Source organism: Malaya genurostris, chromosome 2, assembly GCF_030247185.1.
Source record: "Malaya genurostris strain Urasoe2022 chromosome 2, Malgen_1.1, whole genome shotgun sequence".
Taxonomy (NCBI): Eukaryota; Metazoa; Arthropoda; class Insecta; order Diptera; family Culicidae; genus Malaya; species Malaya genurostris.
In genome coordinates, this window is record NC_080571.1 from 79627672 (window position 1) to 79640867 (window position 13196).

Below are 13196 nucleotides of genomic sequence, written 5' to 3' on the forward strand. Positions count from 1 at the left end.
AATTCCAACAAGTGTTTTGAATTAGCTTAATCTCCTTATAGTTGGACAAATCTCTATTATCTATTCTTAAACTTGAGCAAACCGCTAATGAAACATATAGATAGTGACTAATTAGCTAACTGTCATCTATTTGTAAACTTTGAAAAATAATTCAATAAGAATTAGGCCTCGTATTAATGAGATCTCGTTCTCTAGCAGTTTGGTTTTCGTCTTAATCATTCAACTTATCATCAACTGACTAACATGATAAGTGTAAATTGTTCTGGTTTTTTATTCTAGAGATAATAAGGTATAATGGCAAAAAATATCTCATTTTCAGTTTCAGTGGTGCTCAAGTGGCAAGCTTTCAATTGAGCAATGGTAATAATTTTCAGATTTTGCTTGAGAATTTAAAAAAATACTGATTTTTCTATATTTTCTCATGAATCGAACACTACAATACAAAATATACAAAAAATTGTGGAATACAATATAATATAATATAATAACTCAATAACTTTCCGAGGTAGGTTTGATCGCAAGATGAATTATCAAATCAAAAATCGAAATATGAATTATCAAATTCGAAAAAGCGAGGTTGGGATCTGTGAAATTCTTAGTTTTAATGGTTGGATTTAGAGATTCATTGATAGATTATGATCGAAATTAAATTTATTCGTTTATTTGCTAATGTTTTATCATCTAAATCAAATCTGTATTAAAATTCATCCGAGATTTTCAAGTGTATAGGTGAGTTTTTTTACCCATATTTCTAAGGTATTACCATCGTTATAATTTGAATTGTTGGTGTCGTTATTAGCCGTTGTGAGTAGACCTTGTTGTAATATTTCATTACTGACAATTCTCGAAACAGATACATTGGGGTCGCTTACTTGAAGTCGGATTGAAGAAGTTTTCGGTGTATTTGGTTGTAGGTTTTATGATGTCTTGCAAGGCTCCCAGCCCGGGTTGGTGGTTCAATGAATAGGGCACTCTGCTTACAAGCCACTTGTCGTATGTTCGAGCCCCGACCTTAGTGTCAGTAGGATCGTAGCACTAGCCATGCAATGGTTCTGTAAAATTGCACAAAAGGAATGTAATACGAAGACTTTGCTTTTGCAAGACCTACCAAAGTGTTGTTTTGTGGCCAGTCGATTTTCGTATATGATCAGAAATTTAAATTGAAATCTACCGCTTTTGAAAACCAAGTAAGAAGGAGTCAAGTTCTTCAAACGCCTACGTGATATACAAATACCGATCGGTACGATAGAGAAAAAATTCCTCCACTTATTTCTCTCGAAGAAAAGAGACTTACCGTAATAAGCCATTTGTGTTTGAATGAAGCTATGGCTAAGTCTCGGGGATGGTCAGATGCAAGCACCAATGTTGTGAAACTTTCTCTGATATTGAGCACTGATGCATTTTACTCGAACGCAAAGCAGCTGAATGTTGGTTCTCTAATGAACCTATTAAAGTACGATTCAGACCCGTCTTCTTCCGTTATCGGAACGTCAGTGTCCGTCGAAATTAGTTTAATACTTCCCTTGCCGGAATGGTGACATGTGTCAGCCGTCAAGACGTTCCGTGACGGTGACTTTGTTTGTGAATGTCTTCATGTGAATGCATTCAACTAATTTTGACGGTGACGCAGGTTGACTATGACCAGACCCTGTCAGCTTGGAGCGAAATCAATCTTTAGCTCAGGTTCACGTCAACCAGCCTCAAACTATTGAGCTCAAGGCAAACATTCGAGCTGAAATCGATGCTATAACACCCGAGATGCTCGAAAAGGTAATGGCAAACGCAGAAAAAAGGAGTTATTTTGTAATTGCTAATAAAGCTGGCCAGTTAATTAATATTGTTTTCAAAAACTAGTCCAAAAAATTGTAATGAACCAAACTGAATAAAAATGCATCACTTATAAAAATCGGCTGTTTTTTCCTAAAGTTTTTCAATGTTCACATGCCGACATAAAAGAAGGAGCACTCTGTACTTGTAAAATATGAGATTCAATGCGCACATGTTCGCAAAAAAAATGTCGCTTGCGATTTGTTCGTGAAATGTGAGAGCTGGATATATTGATAATATGAAGTCTTCACTTTGATGTTCCCCAATTCGCATATTGCCGCAAAACTCAACTACCGGTAGCGATAGCTGCAAATGAAAAATGGAACTAAGAAAAGAAGAGTTCTTCCGAAAACTTAGGTTATATGTTTACTTTTTTTGAACTATTTTAATGTTGACATATCGAGTGCTAGAATGTTTAGCGACTAAGTACCATTTATTTTGAATACATTCCTTTCTGTTCCAGGGCTTTTGAAAAATGGCATTGAACCAAGTATAATGTTCCATTCCAAATAAACTTTAGTTTTCTCAAAATGAATTTAGATTGACATTACTATCTCAGAGTAACAGCTTTTTCATTGATTTCTGCTATGATTTTTCGAATGCATTCTCCCGTTTATATTAGAAATCATTTCAAACATGAACTAATTTAAATTTTTCCTGATGGTTTAATCGATTTGACAGCTATTGCTGAAAGTATCATCTCTAAACATGCCTATATTGATGTGGTGTCCCTTGAATGTACAACGCAAGAACATTAGAATATTTCACCTTCATTCGAAAATTGAATACTTGTTTTCTGAAATGAATTCCAAACCTGAAACACATTCAGGAATCGAATTCTTGATACAGGAACTGTATTCTGGAATCTTGCTTCAGACTTGATCCAGCCGAAATGAGATTCTTAAAACGCATTTGCTTTACTTCCTGCTCAGTAAACTGAGTAGACTAAAACAGTGGTGCCATATAGTTATATTGTCATTTCAGTAGATTTACATTTTACCCGGAAGCTCTAGTGGTACCAAGTACGAAACCTACAAGATCCGTAAAACATCTGATAATCGTTGATACCATACATTTCAGAAAACTTTAATTTTAAATTGAATTTTAAATTATTTGTCATACAACTGAAAATTGGATCATAAATTGTTGACTATATAATTAGGTTGATACACTAGATCCAACAAAAGATAGGGTAACAGAGGTATTTTGGCCCACTTTAAGATTGACTTTATTTTGGCCCGCTTTGAATAAATATCCACCAAATGTTGTAATATCTTTGAAAAACCTTTCCGCAATGGGTAATTTAATGTGATTGGCTTCAAATTTATGCAACATCGGTTACTTAACATCGATAAAATCCGATAAAATCGATAAAGTTTGTTAGGTGGGCCAAAATATATGAAGTGGCCAAAATACCTCTGTTACCCTATTCACGATCAAAAACTAATCACTCTCCGAGAGGATAAATTTTGAAAAGGCACCCCATAGTAAAGTATGACGTATTCACGTCCACAACTCGACATTTATTCATGCCCGCGACTAACGGACAGGTGCCAGAGATGCCATCTTAAAATAGTAATCTGTGTTTCACAGAATCTGAGTATGCTGCACCGATTTTTTTTTGCTTCGATTATAGTGGTTTTAACCTTAAGGACTTTCGCCTGTTCGGATCCAAAAACTCTTTAGCAGCCCTTACACGTGACAATATTATTGTCAATCCAAAGTATTGTCAATACCGTCAATCCAATTGACTTGGTAACTTGAGTCCGCATTTTTCGAAATAATTAAGCGTTTGAAGCTTCAAATATTGCAACTGAACATTGAAACATTAGTGGCCCTTACACGATCATTAAAAGTGTCATTACTAAGTAATGACACTTCTGCTCAAACGCTCGTCATTACTGCATTACTGTACATCATTACTTTTTAGCATTACACGTTCATTATTAATGATGAGTATTTGTAACTACTCCAGCAATAGCAATATTTTTATTTTCGTTTAGCTGAAAATAAATTTGATTTGCCATTGAAACGTTAAGGTTAATGAAATATTAACAATTTAAATCTACACTTTGTCATTTTTTCGCGTATAGTTCTAAAGATATTCATCACTTCCACAAAAAAATAAGAAGAAGAAATAATGTTGGTAATGATGGAAAATCCACAATTCCATCATTACTGAACTCGTAGACCTTACACGATCATTAAAAGTGCCATTCCTTTTTAGTAATGACACTTTTAATGATCGTCTAAGGGCCGCTATTGAGAGAAGAGTCCATTGTACATATTTGACAGTTTCCTCTCTGGAGAAAAAGTATTGTCGGATTGATAAGCAGTTTTGATTTTTTGACAATATTTTCGTCAATCCAATGAAGTTTCCATTACACGATCAAAAGTATTGTCAATACTCCTTGTATTGACAATAATATTGTCTCGTGTAAGGGCTGCTTTTGTTCGGGGTTGGGAATCGAATCCAGGTGGGCGATGCACTTTATTTTGAATACACCCAGAAATATAAAAAGGACCAACATATATTAGAATCTTTAAAATACCTCCGTTACCCTAAGCTTCTAAAAGTCTTCAATTTGCTAGGGAAAAGACAATGGGCCAAAAACAGATTTTTTTTAAAAAAAATATGACCGGTGATAGGTACCGTATCAAATAAAAAAATATTCCCTACTTTTCTGACTACGTATATTTCTCGATTTTGGGTAAAGCATAAATTAGTGTGTAGTCTTATTTTGTTTTGCTCTCGCGTTTGCTTTCTCGATACACGCACACTAGAAAAAAATTTGTTCGCAGCGGGGTGCCAGTGCCAAACACCGTTGTCAAAATTCATTCATCCGCATCTTCATTGTTTTATCATCATTCCGTATCGGATCTGACACGTACCACTTTGCTTTTTCATTTCAAATAAAAACTAGTTGTACCGTAATCTTCTTTCAATCCAAGCATATACTAAATCTACCGGTAATGTTGTCCTAGTGAGTGTACTGCTGCCGGTGAAACACTGACGATTATTTGTGAGGCAAAGAGTGATTTGGAAAGTTTCGTTTACGAAACGCCCGTATCATTCAGTAGAAAGTGTAGCAATGGAACCATTCGACTTCATATTGTTGGTACTTGTTGCTGCAGTTGGGTTTGTCGCTGCTGATATCAATTCCGGCGGGCCACAAAATCCTGGTCCTGTTAAATTATTGGATGAGGAAGGCTGCTCCCAACTGAGATCGATGTGTTCGAATGTGCCAATCGGAGCGGAAGACTTAAAGGCACTAGAATGTGTTCAGAATTTATCCCAGGATCAGGTGGATTCACTGACCGACGACTGTCAGCACCTGATTTGGAGTCATACACTGTCCCTAATGGATGACCGTAACATTCAGCGACTGGTGCAAAAGGGTAAAATTTATTTATAATTTGTATTAACCAAAGTGCTAATTTCAGTGGTGCCATCAATTTTACTAACTGTATATATTCTTTTTTAGGATGCCCAAAACATTACGACAAATTTCCCTGCTTGCCAAAGACTGAACCGGGATTGTTTTTAGGCTGTGTAATCGATTACCGGGACTCAATCAAAGGCAAAGGATGTCGGGAATTTATTCAGCGGCTTGAGTATGTTGCATTTTCTGATTACCGTTTGATTGGTCATTTTCTGAAAGATTGTACCCGGGACATCAAAACTTTGGGCTGCGGTAGAATCAGCAACGACGATCGGAAAGTTTCTCAGGGTGAAACCATTTCATGCTTGCAAAATCACTTGGACAGCTTAAACGGAGATTGTAAGCGGGGAGTTTTGCATCTGTCCGAAATACAAACCGACGATGTTAAGCTCGATAGACAACTTTTCCTGTCATGTGCGGTTGATGCTATTCGATTTTGCCCTTCGATTCCGCCTGGTTCGCAGCTAGTGTTAGGATGCTTAATGAAAAATCGAAACGATGTCGGAATGACAGACCATTGTCAGAAGCAGCTGCTAAGAAGAGAACGTCTGATTGCTCACGATTATAAAATGAGCAAAGGCCTAACGCGGGCATGCAGAGATGATATTAAACAGCATCACTGTCGGCGAGGAGTGTCCGATGATAAAGATGTTCGTTTGGCGCAAATTCTGCTTTGTTTAGAGGCCATTCAAAAGAACAACACCAAGCTGAATCAAGATTGTGTATCGGAAATTAACGATCACCGACGGATGCTGATGGAAGATTACAAACTTTCACCGGAAATACTGACGGGTTGTGCTGATGATATTGATAAATTTTGCAGCAATTTGGATGCCGGTGGTAAAACGATTCACTGTCTGATGGATCATGCCCGGCCAAAGAAGAAAAAGGAACGACGTGTGACGGAAATATGCCAGCGCGCTCTGGAAACCCTGGTCAAGGTAGCTGACGTTGGAGAGGATTGGCGAGTTGATCCGGTGCTTCGGAAAGCTTGCAAATCGGTAGTGGATGTTGCTTGTGCCGACACGGAAGGCGGTGATGCCCGGGTTATGTCTTGCCTGATGGAGAAACTGGGTACGAATTTCATGAACGCAGAATGCGAATTGAATTTGCTGCAGATCGAGTACTTCGTTGCCCGGGACTTCAAACTGGATCCTCAGTTGTACAGGTGAGTGGTTGAAATGAGTTGTCTTTCGTTAGGATATTGGAAACGAGTCGAAGACGAATCGTAAAGAAAAATGGAAATCGGTTATGTGCTTCGTAGACTTGAGTAAACTGAATATTATTGTAGTAGATTTCAACGTTGATTGGTTCACTAATCATAGTTCAAGTCACTTGAAACAGTTAGCAGAGTTCCTCAGTTTTGAACAAACTGAATGAATTCACGAGAATTTCGAGAGAGAGTAGAACTTCGATAGATCACGTATATTCCAATTTTGACGGAGTTTATTCGTGTGTGGGGACCGCTTGTAAGATTTCAGATCATGATACAATTGCAATTTCCATAGCAAGTACTCCTGGAGATAGTAAAAACAAAGACAAATAATAACGACATGCACGTGCTTATAAACATGTTTGAAAAATGTGGTTCGTTCCCGGTACCTTCTGAAATGACCGCACTCACCGCTTGGTGGAGTGCGAAATTAATTGCATTGTTATCATTTCAACCAAAATGTGCCATATAATCTCAATATATACCAATGAGCTACCGAATCGAAAGGGTTCTCACGGATTGACATTTGCATTATGAATGTATGATGGGAACTCAGCAGTGCAACCAATTCATCACCATTGGTGCCAGTTTCACGGAGGACCGTAGATGTGCGCCAAAAAAGATCGTGACTATCATGTCTGGAAATTCGTTTGTGGTAAAAACACAGTGAAAATTAAGTGTTGGATAAAAGCTTCAATTGTACGCAGCTGACTGGAAATTTGGGTCGAAGGGCATCTATTCTTACTGACGTATTGGAAAAGTGTACTAATAAATTAGTCACTGAAAAGTATGTTAGTTTGAACAGCTCGAGTAGTTGGTACGCAACAGACCTTTTACGATTGAAACGATAGAGGGATAAACAGTACAAGAAGTTCTGTAGAACTAACAATGAATGTCACTGCCTTGGATATATCAATGCACGAAACATTGATTCACGGGCCCTGAAGAAGACTAGATTTGAATAAGTTTAGAGAAAGATCGATCAAAATTAGGAAAAACAATAGGGATTACGGAATATTTTAAACAATTACTAAAACCTACACTTAGCTCAGAAAAAACCTTGGTATACAACTCAAGGCAAGTGGTACCAGAATAATTAAACAGTTATTTTATAAATAGTGTACATAAAATAGTGTATCAAAGTATTGATTCGGTTGTTGAGCCTGTTGAAATAACACAGCCGATGAATAATTGTAGATTTGTTGAATTTTACTCCATAACTTTTGAACAATTGAAAGATATTTGATTTAATTTAAGGAAATCGGCTGGTATCGACAATATTAACTCAAAAGTGATACATGATTGCTTTCATGTTATCGGACACGATCTGCTGAACTTGGTAAATGAATCGTTTTACACGGGGCACGTACCAAAAGATTGGAAAGAATCGTTACTGGAACGGATAAAGCCGCGGAGTACCGTCCCATTAACAAAGATAATTTTTTCGAAAAATAAACAAGAAATCTACAGCCGAAAATAGATTAATGATCATTTACATCATAAAATGCACCAGTTGAATACAAAAAACTTTTGGGAAGACACGAACTACAAAAAAATAATATTTAATAGCGAAAATATTCTTGTCTCGCTAATTTCCCGTTTCGGACCATTGCAATGTTGCCTAAAAGTATGGAATGTTATGCAACCTAAAAAATTATTAAACGATCAGTAGTAAAATTCTCCTGTATAAATCAATAATTTCTTCTCACATTGACTTCTGCCTATCGATTCTGTTCCTTGCTAACAAAACGCAAATATTGAGACTACAGCGATTGCAAAATAAGGTCCTACAATTGGTTTTAAAATGTAATAGATATACTCTCTAATATATTAATTTCGTTTTAAAAATCTTAAATGGCATCAAAGAGGAAGTGACTTGCATGGGTACAATAATTGAAATGCGTCTGATGCAAGAACACCAAGCTTTTTATAAGGATAATTTTCTAAGAGGTATAGGATTTGATTTAAAAAGACAAAAAGGTTGAGAAAAAGATGATACCTTTATTGGAATCGATAGAACGATCAATATAATTTAATGGTTGGAGATGCATGCAAATGTTGGCCGCAGCTCCGATTTAGATGGCCCATGCGCAAGGTCCAATTTTGGCACACTCTCTCCAATATGTCAGTCGATATTTCGCGAATAAATGTTTCAATATTGGCTTCTAGTGCGTTAATCGTTGCTGGTTTATCCTTGTAGATATGAGCCTTAACATGACCCCACAAGAAATCGTCCAAAGGCGTTAAATCACACGATCTAGACGGCCAATTGACGGGTCCAAAACGTAAGAAAACCTGTTCACCGAAGGCGGCTCCAATTTGGTCATTGTTTCGCGTGCCGTATGGGGGCTGGCACCGTCTTGTTGAATCCACATGTCAAGACATTCCAATTTTTCCATTTTTGGCAAAAAAATCGTCAATCATCACACGGTAGCGCTCGCCATTCACAGTAACGTTTCACCAATCGTCACCTTTGAAGAAGTTCGGCCCGATGATGCCACCGACCCATAATCCACACCACACAGTGACTTTTTCGAGACGCATTGGCGACTCTTGCAATGCTTCTGGTTGGTCTTCATCCCAGATGTGGCAATTTTTCTTGTTGACACATCCATTTAACCAGAAATGAGCTTCGTCGCTGAACACAATTTTTCGATAAAAATGTGGATCTTCCTACAACTTTGTCAGAGCCCAAATAATGATTAAATTATAGACCAAACGACAATTCATGATTCAATTATAGATCAAACTGAACAAGGTTGACAGTGACACAAGACACGATTCACGCGTGATCTGTCAAAAACCACAAACGAATTTCCAGACATGACAGTCACGATCCTTTTTTGGTGCACATCTACGGTCATCCTTGAAACTGGCACCTATGGTGCAAAATTGCCATCATACATCTTGTTCTGTCGTTCTTTAGAAGGAGAATCTATACCTACTGGATTAACCAGGTGGTTTTTAATTTAGTTCACTGGGTAATAATAATTCAGATAAATCGTTCAACTCACATCTTTGTAAGAATATGAGACGGGATCATCGTCATTATCATCACCTAAGCACAAAAAAAAAAATAAATCCTCAAAAGAACAAACCTGAATCGACTAAAACCAATCGAAAAAAAAACGTTTTCTTTCGGAACGTTTGTAAATGCATTGTACTTTGACGCAAAACCAAAAAATGCTCTGAAACTGGCAGAAACTCTACGTCTGCCTAGCGGTTTATGTTGAACTGCTAATTAGCATCACAATTCAACGCGAACTGTTATGCATTCACGAGTCGAAGACGAAACACTAAGAAAACTGACTATAAGAACCGTTTCCTTTTTTTTACAGAAACTGCAAAGACGACGCTATTCGCTTCTGTAAGGCGAAGAAAAACTGGGCTGACTTGGACACGGCACAGATGGATCCGGAGCGGGGTCCTCTGATACTTCCCTGTCTGCATCGATACGCGTACCACCCGGAAAAGGATATGCAGCTGAAGCAGGAATGCTTCCAGGAGGTGAAGCGCGTTATGCGACAGCGGTCCCGCTCTGTCGATCTGATTCCTGAAGTCGAAGACGAGTGCATCGATGATTTGGCATACTTTTGTTCGGATAAAACCGGCAAAGGGGAGGAAATGCTTTGTTTACAGGAAAATCTAGAAAAGTTACAGAAAAAGTGTAAGGATGCCGTTAGCACTTACACCGAAGAAGAGGCAGCTCATGTTGAGCTAAATCCGGTTATAATGGCCGTTTGTGGTGATGCCATGCAGAAGCACTGTGCGGAGATTTTGAAAACCGGCAAAGATGAGGGTGATGTGATGGAATGTCTTATTTCGTACAAGAACGATCCGGACTTGCGGAACGACATCAAGTGTCGATCGGCAATCGAGCATTTCCAAATCATTTCCCTCAAAAGCTATCACTTTACTTACAAATTCAAAGAAGCCTGCCGTCCGTATGTTACCCGGTTCTGTCCGCAAAGCAACACCAAGTACGACGTGGTCGCGTGTCTCAGTGAAGTGATGCGAAACGATACTATAAAAGGGTCCAAGCATTCCATCCCGAAGGAATGCCGGCAGCAGGTACGGGCTCAGCTTTACCAGCAGCGGGAGAATATTGATTTTGATCCAAAACTAAAGAGTGCCTGTCGGGAAGAGATCAATGCCTACTGTTTCAACATTCCGCACGGATCCGGACAGGTGAATAATAACAATGCAAGTGTGATTTGTCAAATTTTTGATCGTTTCGTTTCGTTGTTATATGTTTTCAATTTCGAGGGTATTTTGAAAGGCAACTTGTTTTCTGAATACCCCCGTTAGAAAGAAAATAATCGTTGAACTAAATAAAAAAAATCTTGTACCTCTCTCCGAACGGCAGGTCTTGGAATGTCTACAGACGCACAACGGTAAGCTAGGGGAGCAGTGTCAGCATGTGCTGTTCTCCATTAAAAAATCCGAACTCAGTGACAGCAGCACCGATTACATGCTGCTTAACACGTGCAAGGAAATGATTCATCTGTACTGTCGCGATGCAGAACCGACGGCTGCGTTGGGTTGTCTGAAGATTCACAAGGACGAGAATCTGTTCGATGCGAAGTGCCATCTGGTGGTGATGAACCGAATGATCGAGCAAAACATGGACTATCGATTCAATCCGATTTTGCAGAATGCCTGTGCGCGGGACATTGCCGATCACTGTACGGACATCGTGGCCAATGCGAAGGCAAACGAGGAACTTAATGGTAAAGTGATTGGATGTTTGAAGAACAAGTTCCGCGAGGGAAAGTTGCATACGGATTGTGAGAAGCAAATGACGGAGTTGTTGCACGAGCAGGCACTGAACTACAAGTTGAATCCGTTGCTGCAAAGTGTTTGCCGGGACGAGATTCAGGTGCTGTGTAGTTCCTCGGTCGAGTCGGGTGCTGTGGAAGATTATGGTAAAGTAGAGGAATGTTTGAAGCAAGCCTTCATTGACAAAAAGTTGGTGAATCGAGCTTGTAAGGTCGAAATAGCCGAATTGATTCAGGAGGGTAAGGCTGACATCTATGCCGATCCGATGTTGCAGCGTGCATGCGCTGTGGATTTGCTCAAATACTGTTCCAATGTACAGAGTGGGAACGGACGACGTAAGTCAAACTTCAGTTGAACTGTGAGTGAGAGTGATCGACCGAATTATTTTGTTTTCAGTTTTAAAATGCTTAGAAGTGATTCTTCAAGATGAATCCAAGGCGCTGGATGACGATTGTAAAACAACTCTAGTGAAACGAATGGAAATGTTCCGCAATGCGGCAGTGGTAAGTGATTTACCCGTCCCAAGCAATCTGTACACTAAAACCAAAGCTTCAATTACCTTACAGGTGATCCCACAAGCCGAAAGCTTCAGCCAACTGTACACCCAGGTGATACGGTCGCCATCGAAACACTACTTTATGCTTGTGTTGCTCAGTTTTGTCGGCTTTATCTTCATCTTTGGGTTGCTGTGTGGTCGCGTTACGCGACGGACAATTGCCATGAAGAACAAATAGTCACAGAGGTGCCGTTTGTTCCGGCACAGGAACACACAAAAGCTGGTCGCTTATTTGTAATTAGGTTCGCTATACTGAACGGAAAGAATGCTGCTGAGATGCGACTGACTCCTCCAACCTTTGGCACTCATCGGCCGTTATTCGTGTCTGTGTTATAGATTTATGATCATTATAGTTAAGCATATTTTAACCAACGTCTTCGGGCAGCTCCTTGGCCAGTGATAACTAAAATAACACCTTTTTTTTTCTGCAATCTTCATGTTTTTAGATAACGCTCCTGTGTTTTGTAATATATCTCTTTCAAATATCTTCAAAAAAATAGTTTTGTGTAATATTCTAAAGACTACTAAACTAATTCAATCAGCAAACAATGAACCTAATTTAAAGTGTAGATCGAAAATCAATTAACAATGAATGTAAAACAAGAAATGTAACATCATAGAAGACATTTTATACGTAGTTTTTAATTTATTATTGTAAGATTTATCTTTGAATGAAATAAAGGGAAGTTACATAAAAATATGTTCGATCAATTTCTATTTTAATGGGATGATTCGAAAATTTAGGTAGCGCACTCTAGAAACATACAAAGAGATAACGCTGTCCGGAAGACACTTACCTTATCTATCAGCCTAGTCCAGAGGTGTTCTTTGCAGTATCTAGCAAATGTCTTCACGTAGATCGACCCATGACCGCTCTTCGCCTACCATTCAAGACATGGATACTCTGTAAGTCACCCTCCACTTGATCAATTCATCATGCTCGCTGTGTTCCTTCTATTTCTTCTGCCTAGAGGGTCACATTCACGAACCATTTTCTCTGGGTTGCCGTCTGTCTCCCTAGTGACATGCCCAGTCCATCGCTGTCGTTCAATTTATGCTGTGTGCACGATAGGTGCATGTTCATTAGGGTGGGACAAGATTTCGTGTTCCTCTTGGGTCCCACAGGAAATATGCAGAATTCTAGCTCAGTCGGTGAAACTAGATTTTCGCGTGCGAGGTTTAAAGTTTGGAGATCACTCTATAGACACTAAAATGCGTAGGAAATTTATTTTTGAAAAAAAAACGATACGACGTTTGTGGAAAAAGTTATAAGAGGAGAAAACGACACACGGTCCGAACAACGGCTCATTCCTTAATAAATCTCGCACCACTGCTGCTAGTGGTCAAAAATTATCTGACTTTCTTTTATTGTGTTATA

The 13196-nt window shown here is 38.7% G+C and overlaps 1 protein-coding gene across 2 annotated transcripts; it reads left to right on the forward strand.

Moving 5' to 3' along the window:
* The first annotated feature begins 3047 nt into the window (after window positions 1–3047).
* On the forward strand, window positions 3048–12499 carry LOC131429100 (Golgi apparatus protein 1). 2 transcript variants are annotated; one of them, XM_058593148.1, is made up of 6 exons: window positions 3048–5226; window positions 5313–6438; window positions 9822–10686; window positions 10850–11597; window positions 11659–11765; window positions 11829–12499. In XM_058593148.1, exons 1-6 carry the CDS (start codon window positions 4920–4922, stop codon window positions 11994–11996), a joined length of 3321 nt encoding a protein of 1106 aa, XP_058449131.1. In that variant the 5' UTR covers window positions 3048–4919; the 3' UTR covers window positions 11997–12499. The 2 variants fall into 2 exon arrangements, with proteins under 2 accessions (XP_058449131.1, XP_058449132.1); XM_058593149.1 differs by having other exon boundaries at window positions 3053–5226; window positions 9822–10671.
* Window positions 12500–13196: the final 697 nt, after the last annotated feature.

Bases quoted from the DNA above. Each gene is read 5' to 3' on its own strand.
- LOC131429100 (XM_058593148.1), top strand. From the start codon at position 4,920: ATGGAACCATTCGACTTCATATTGTTGGTACTTGTTGCTGCAGTTGGG. The intron at 10,687-10,849 runs GCAAGTGTGATT...TCCGAACGGCAG, and splicing joins GACAGGTGAATAATAACAAT to GTCTTGGAATGTCTACAGAC. The intron at 11,598-11,658 runs GTAAGTCAAACT...TTTTGTTTTCAG, and splicing joins ACAGAGTGGGAACGGACGAC to TTTTAAAATGCTTAGAAGTG.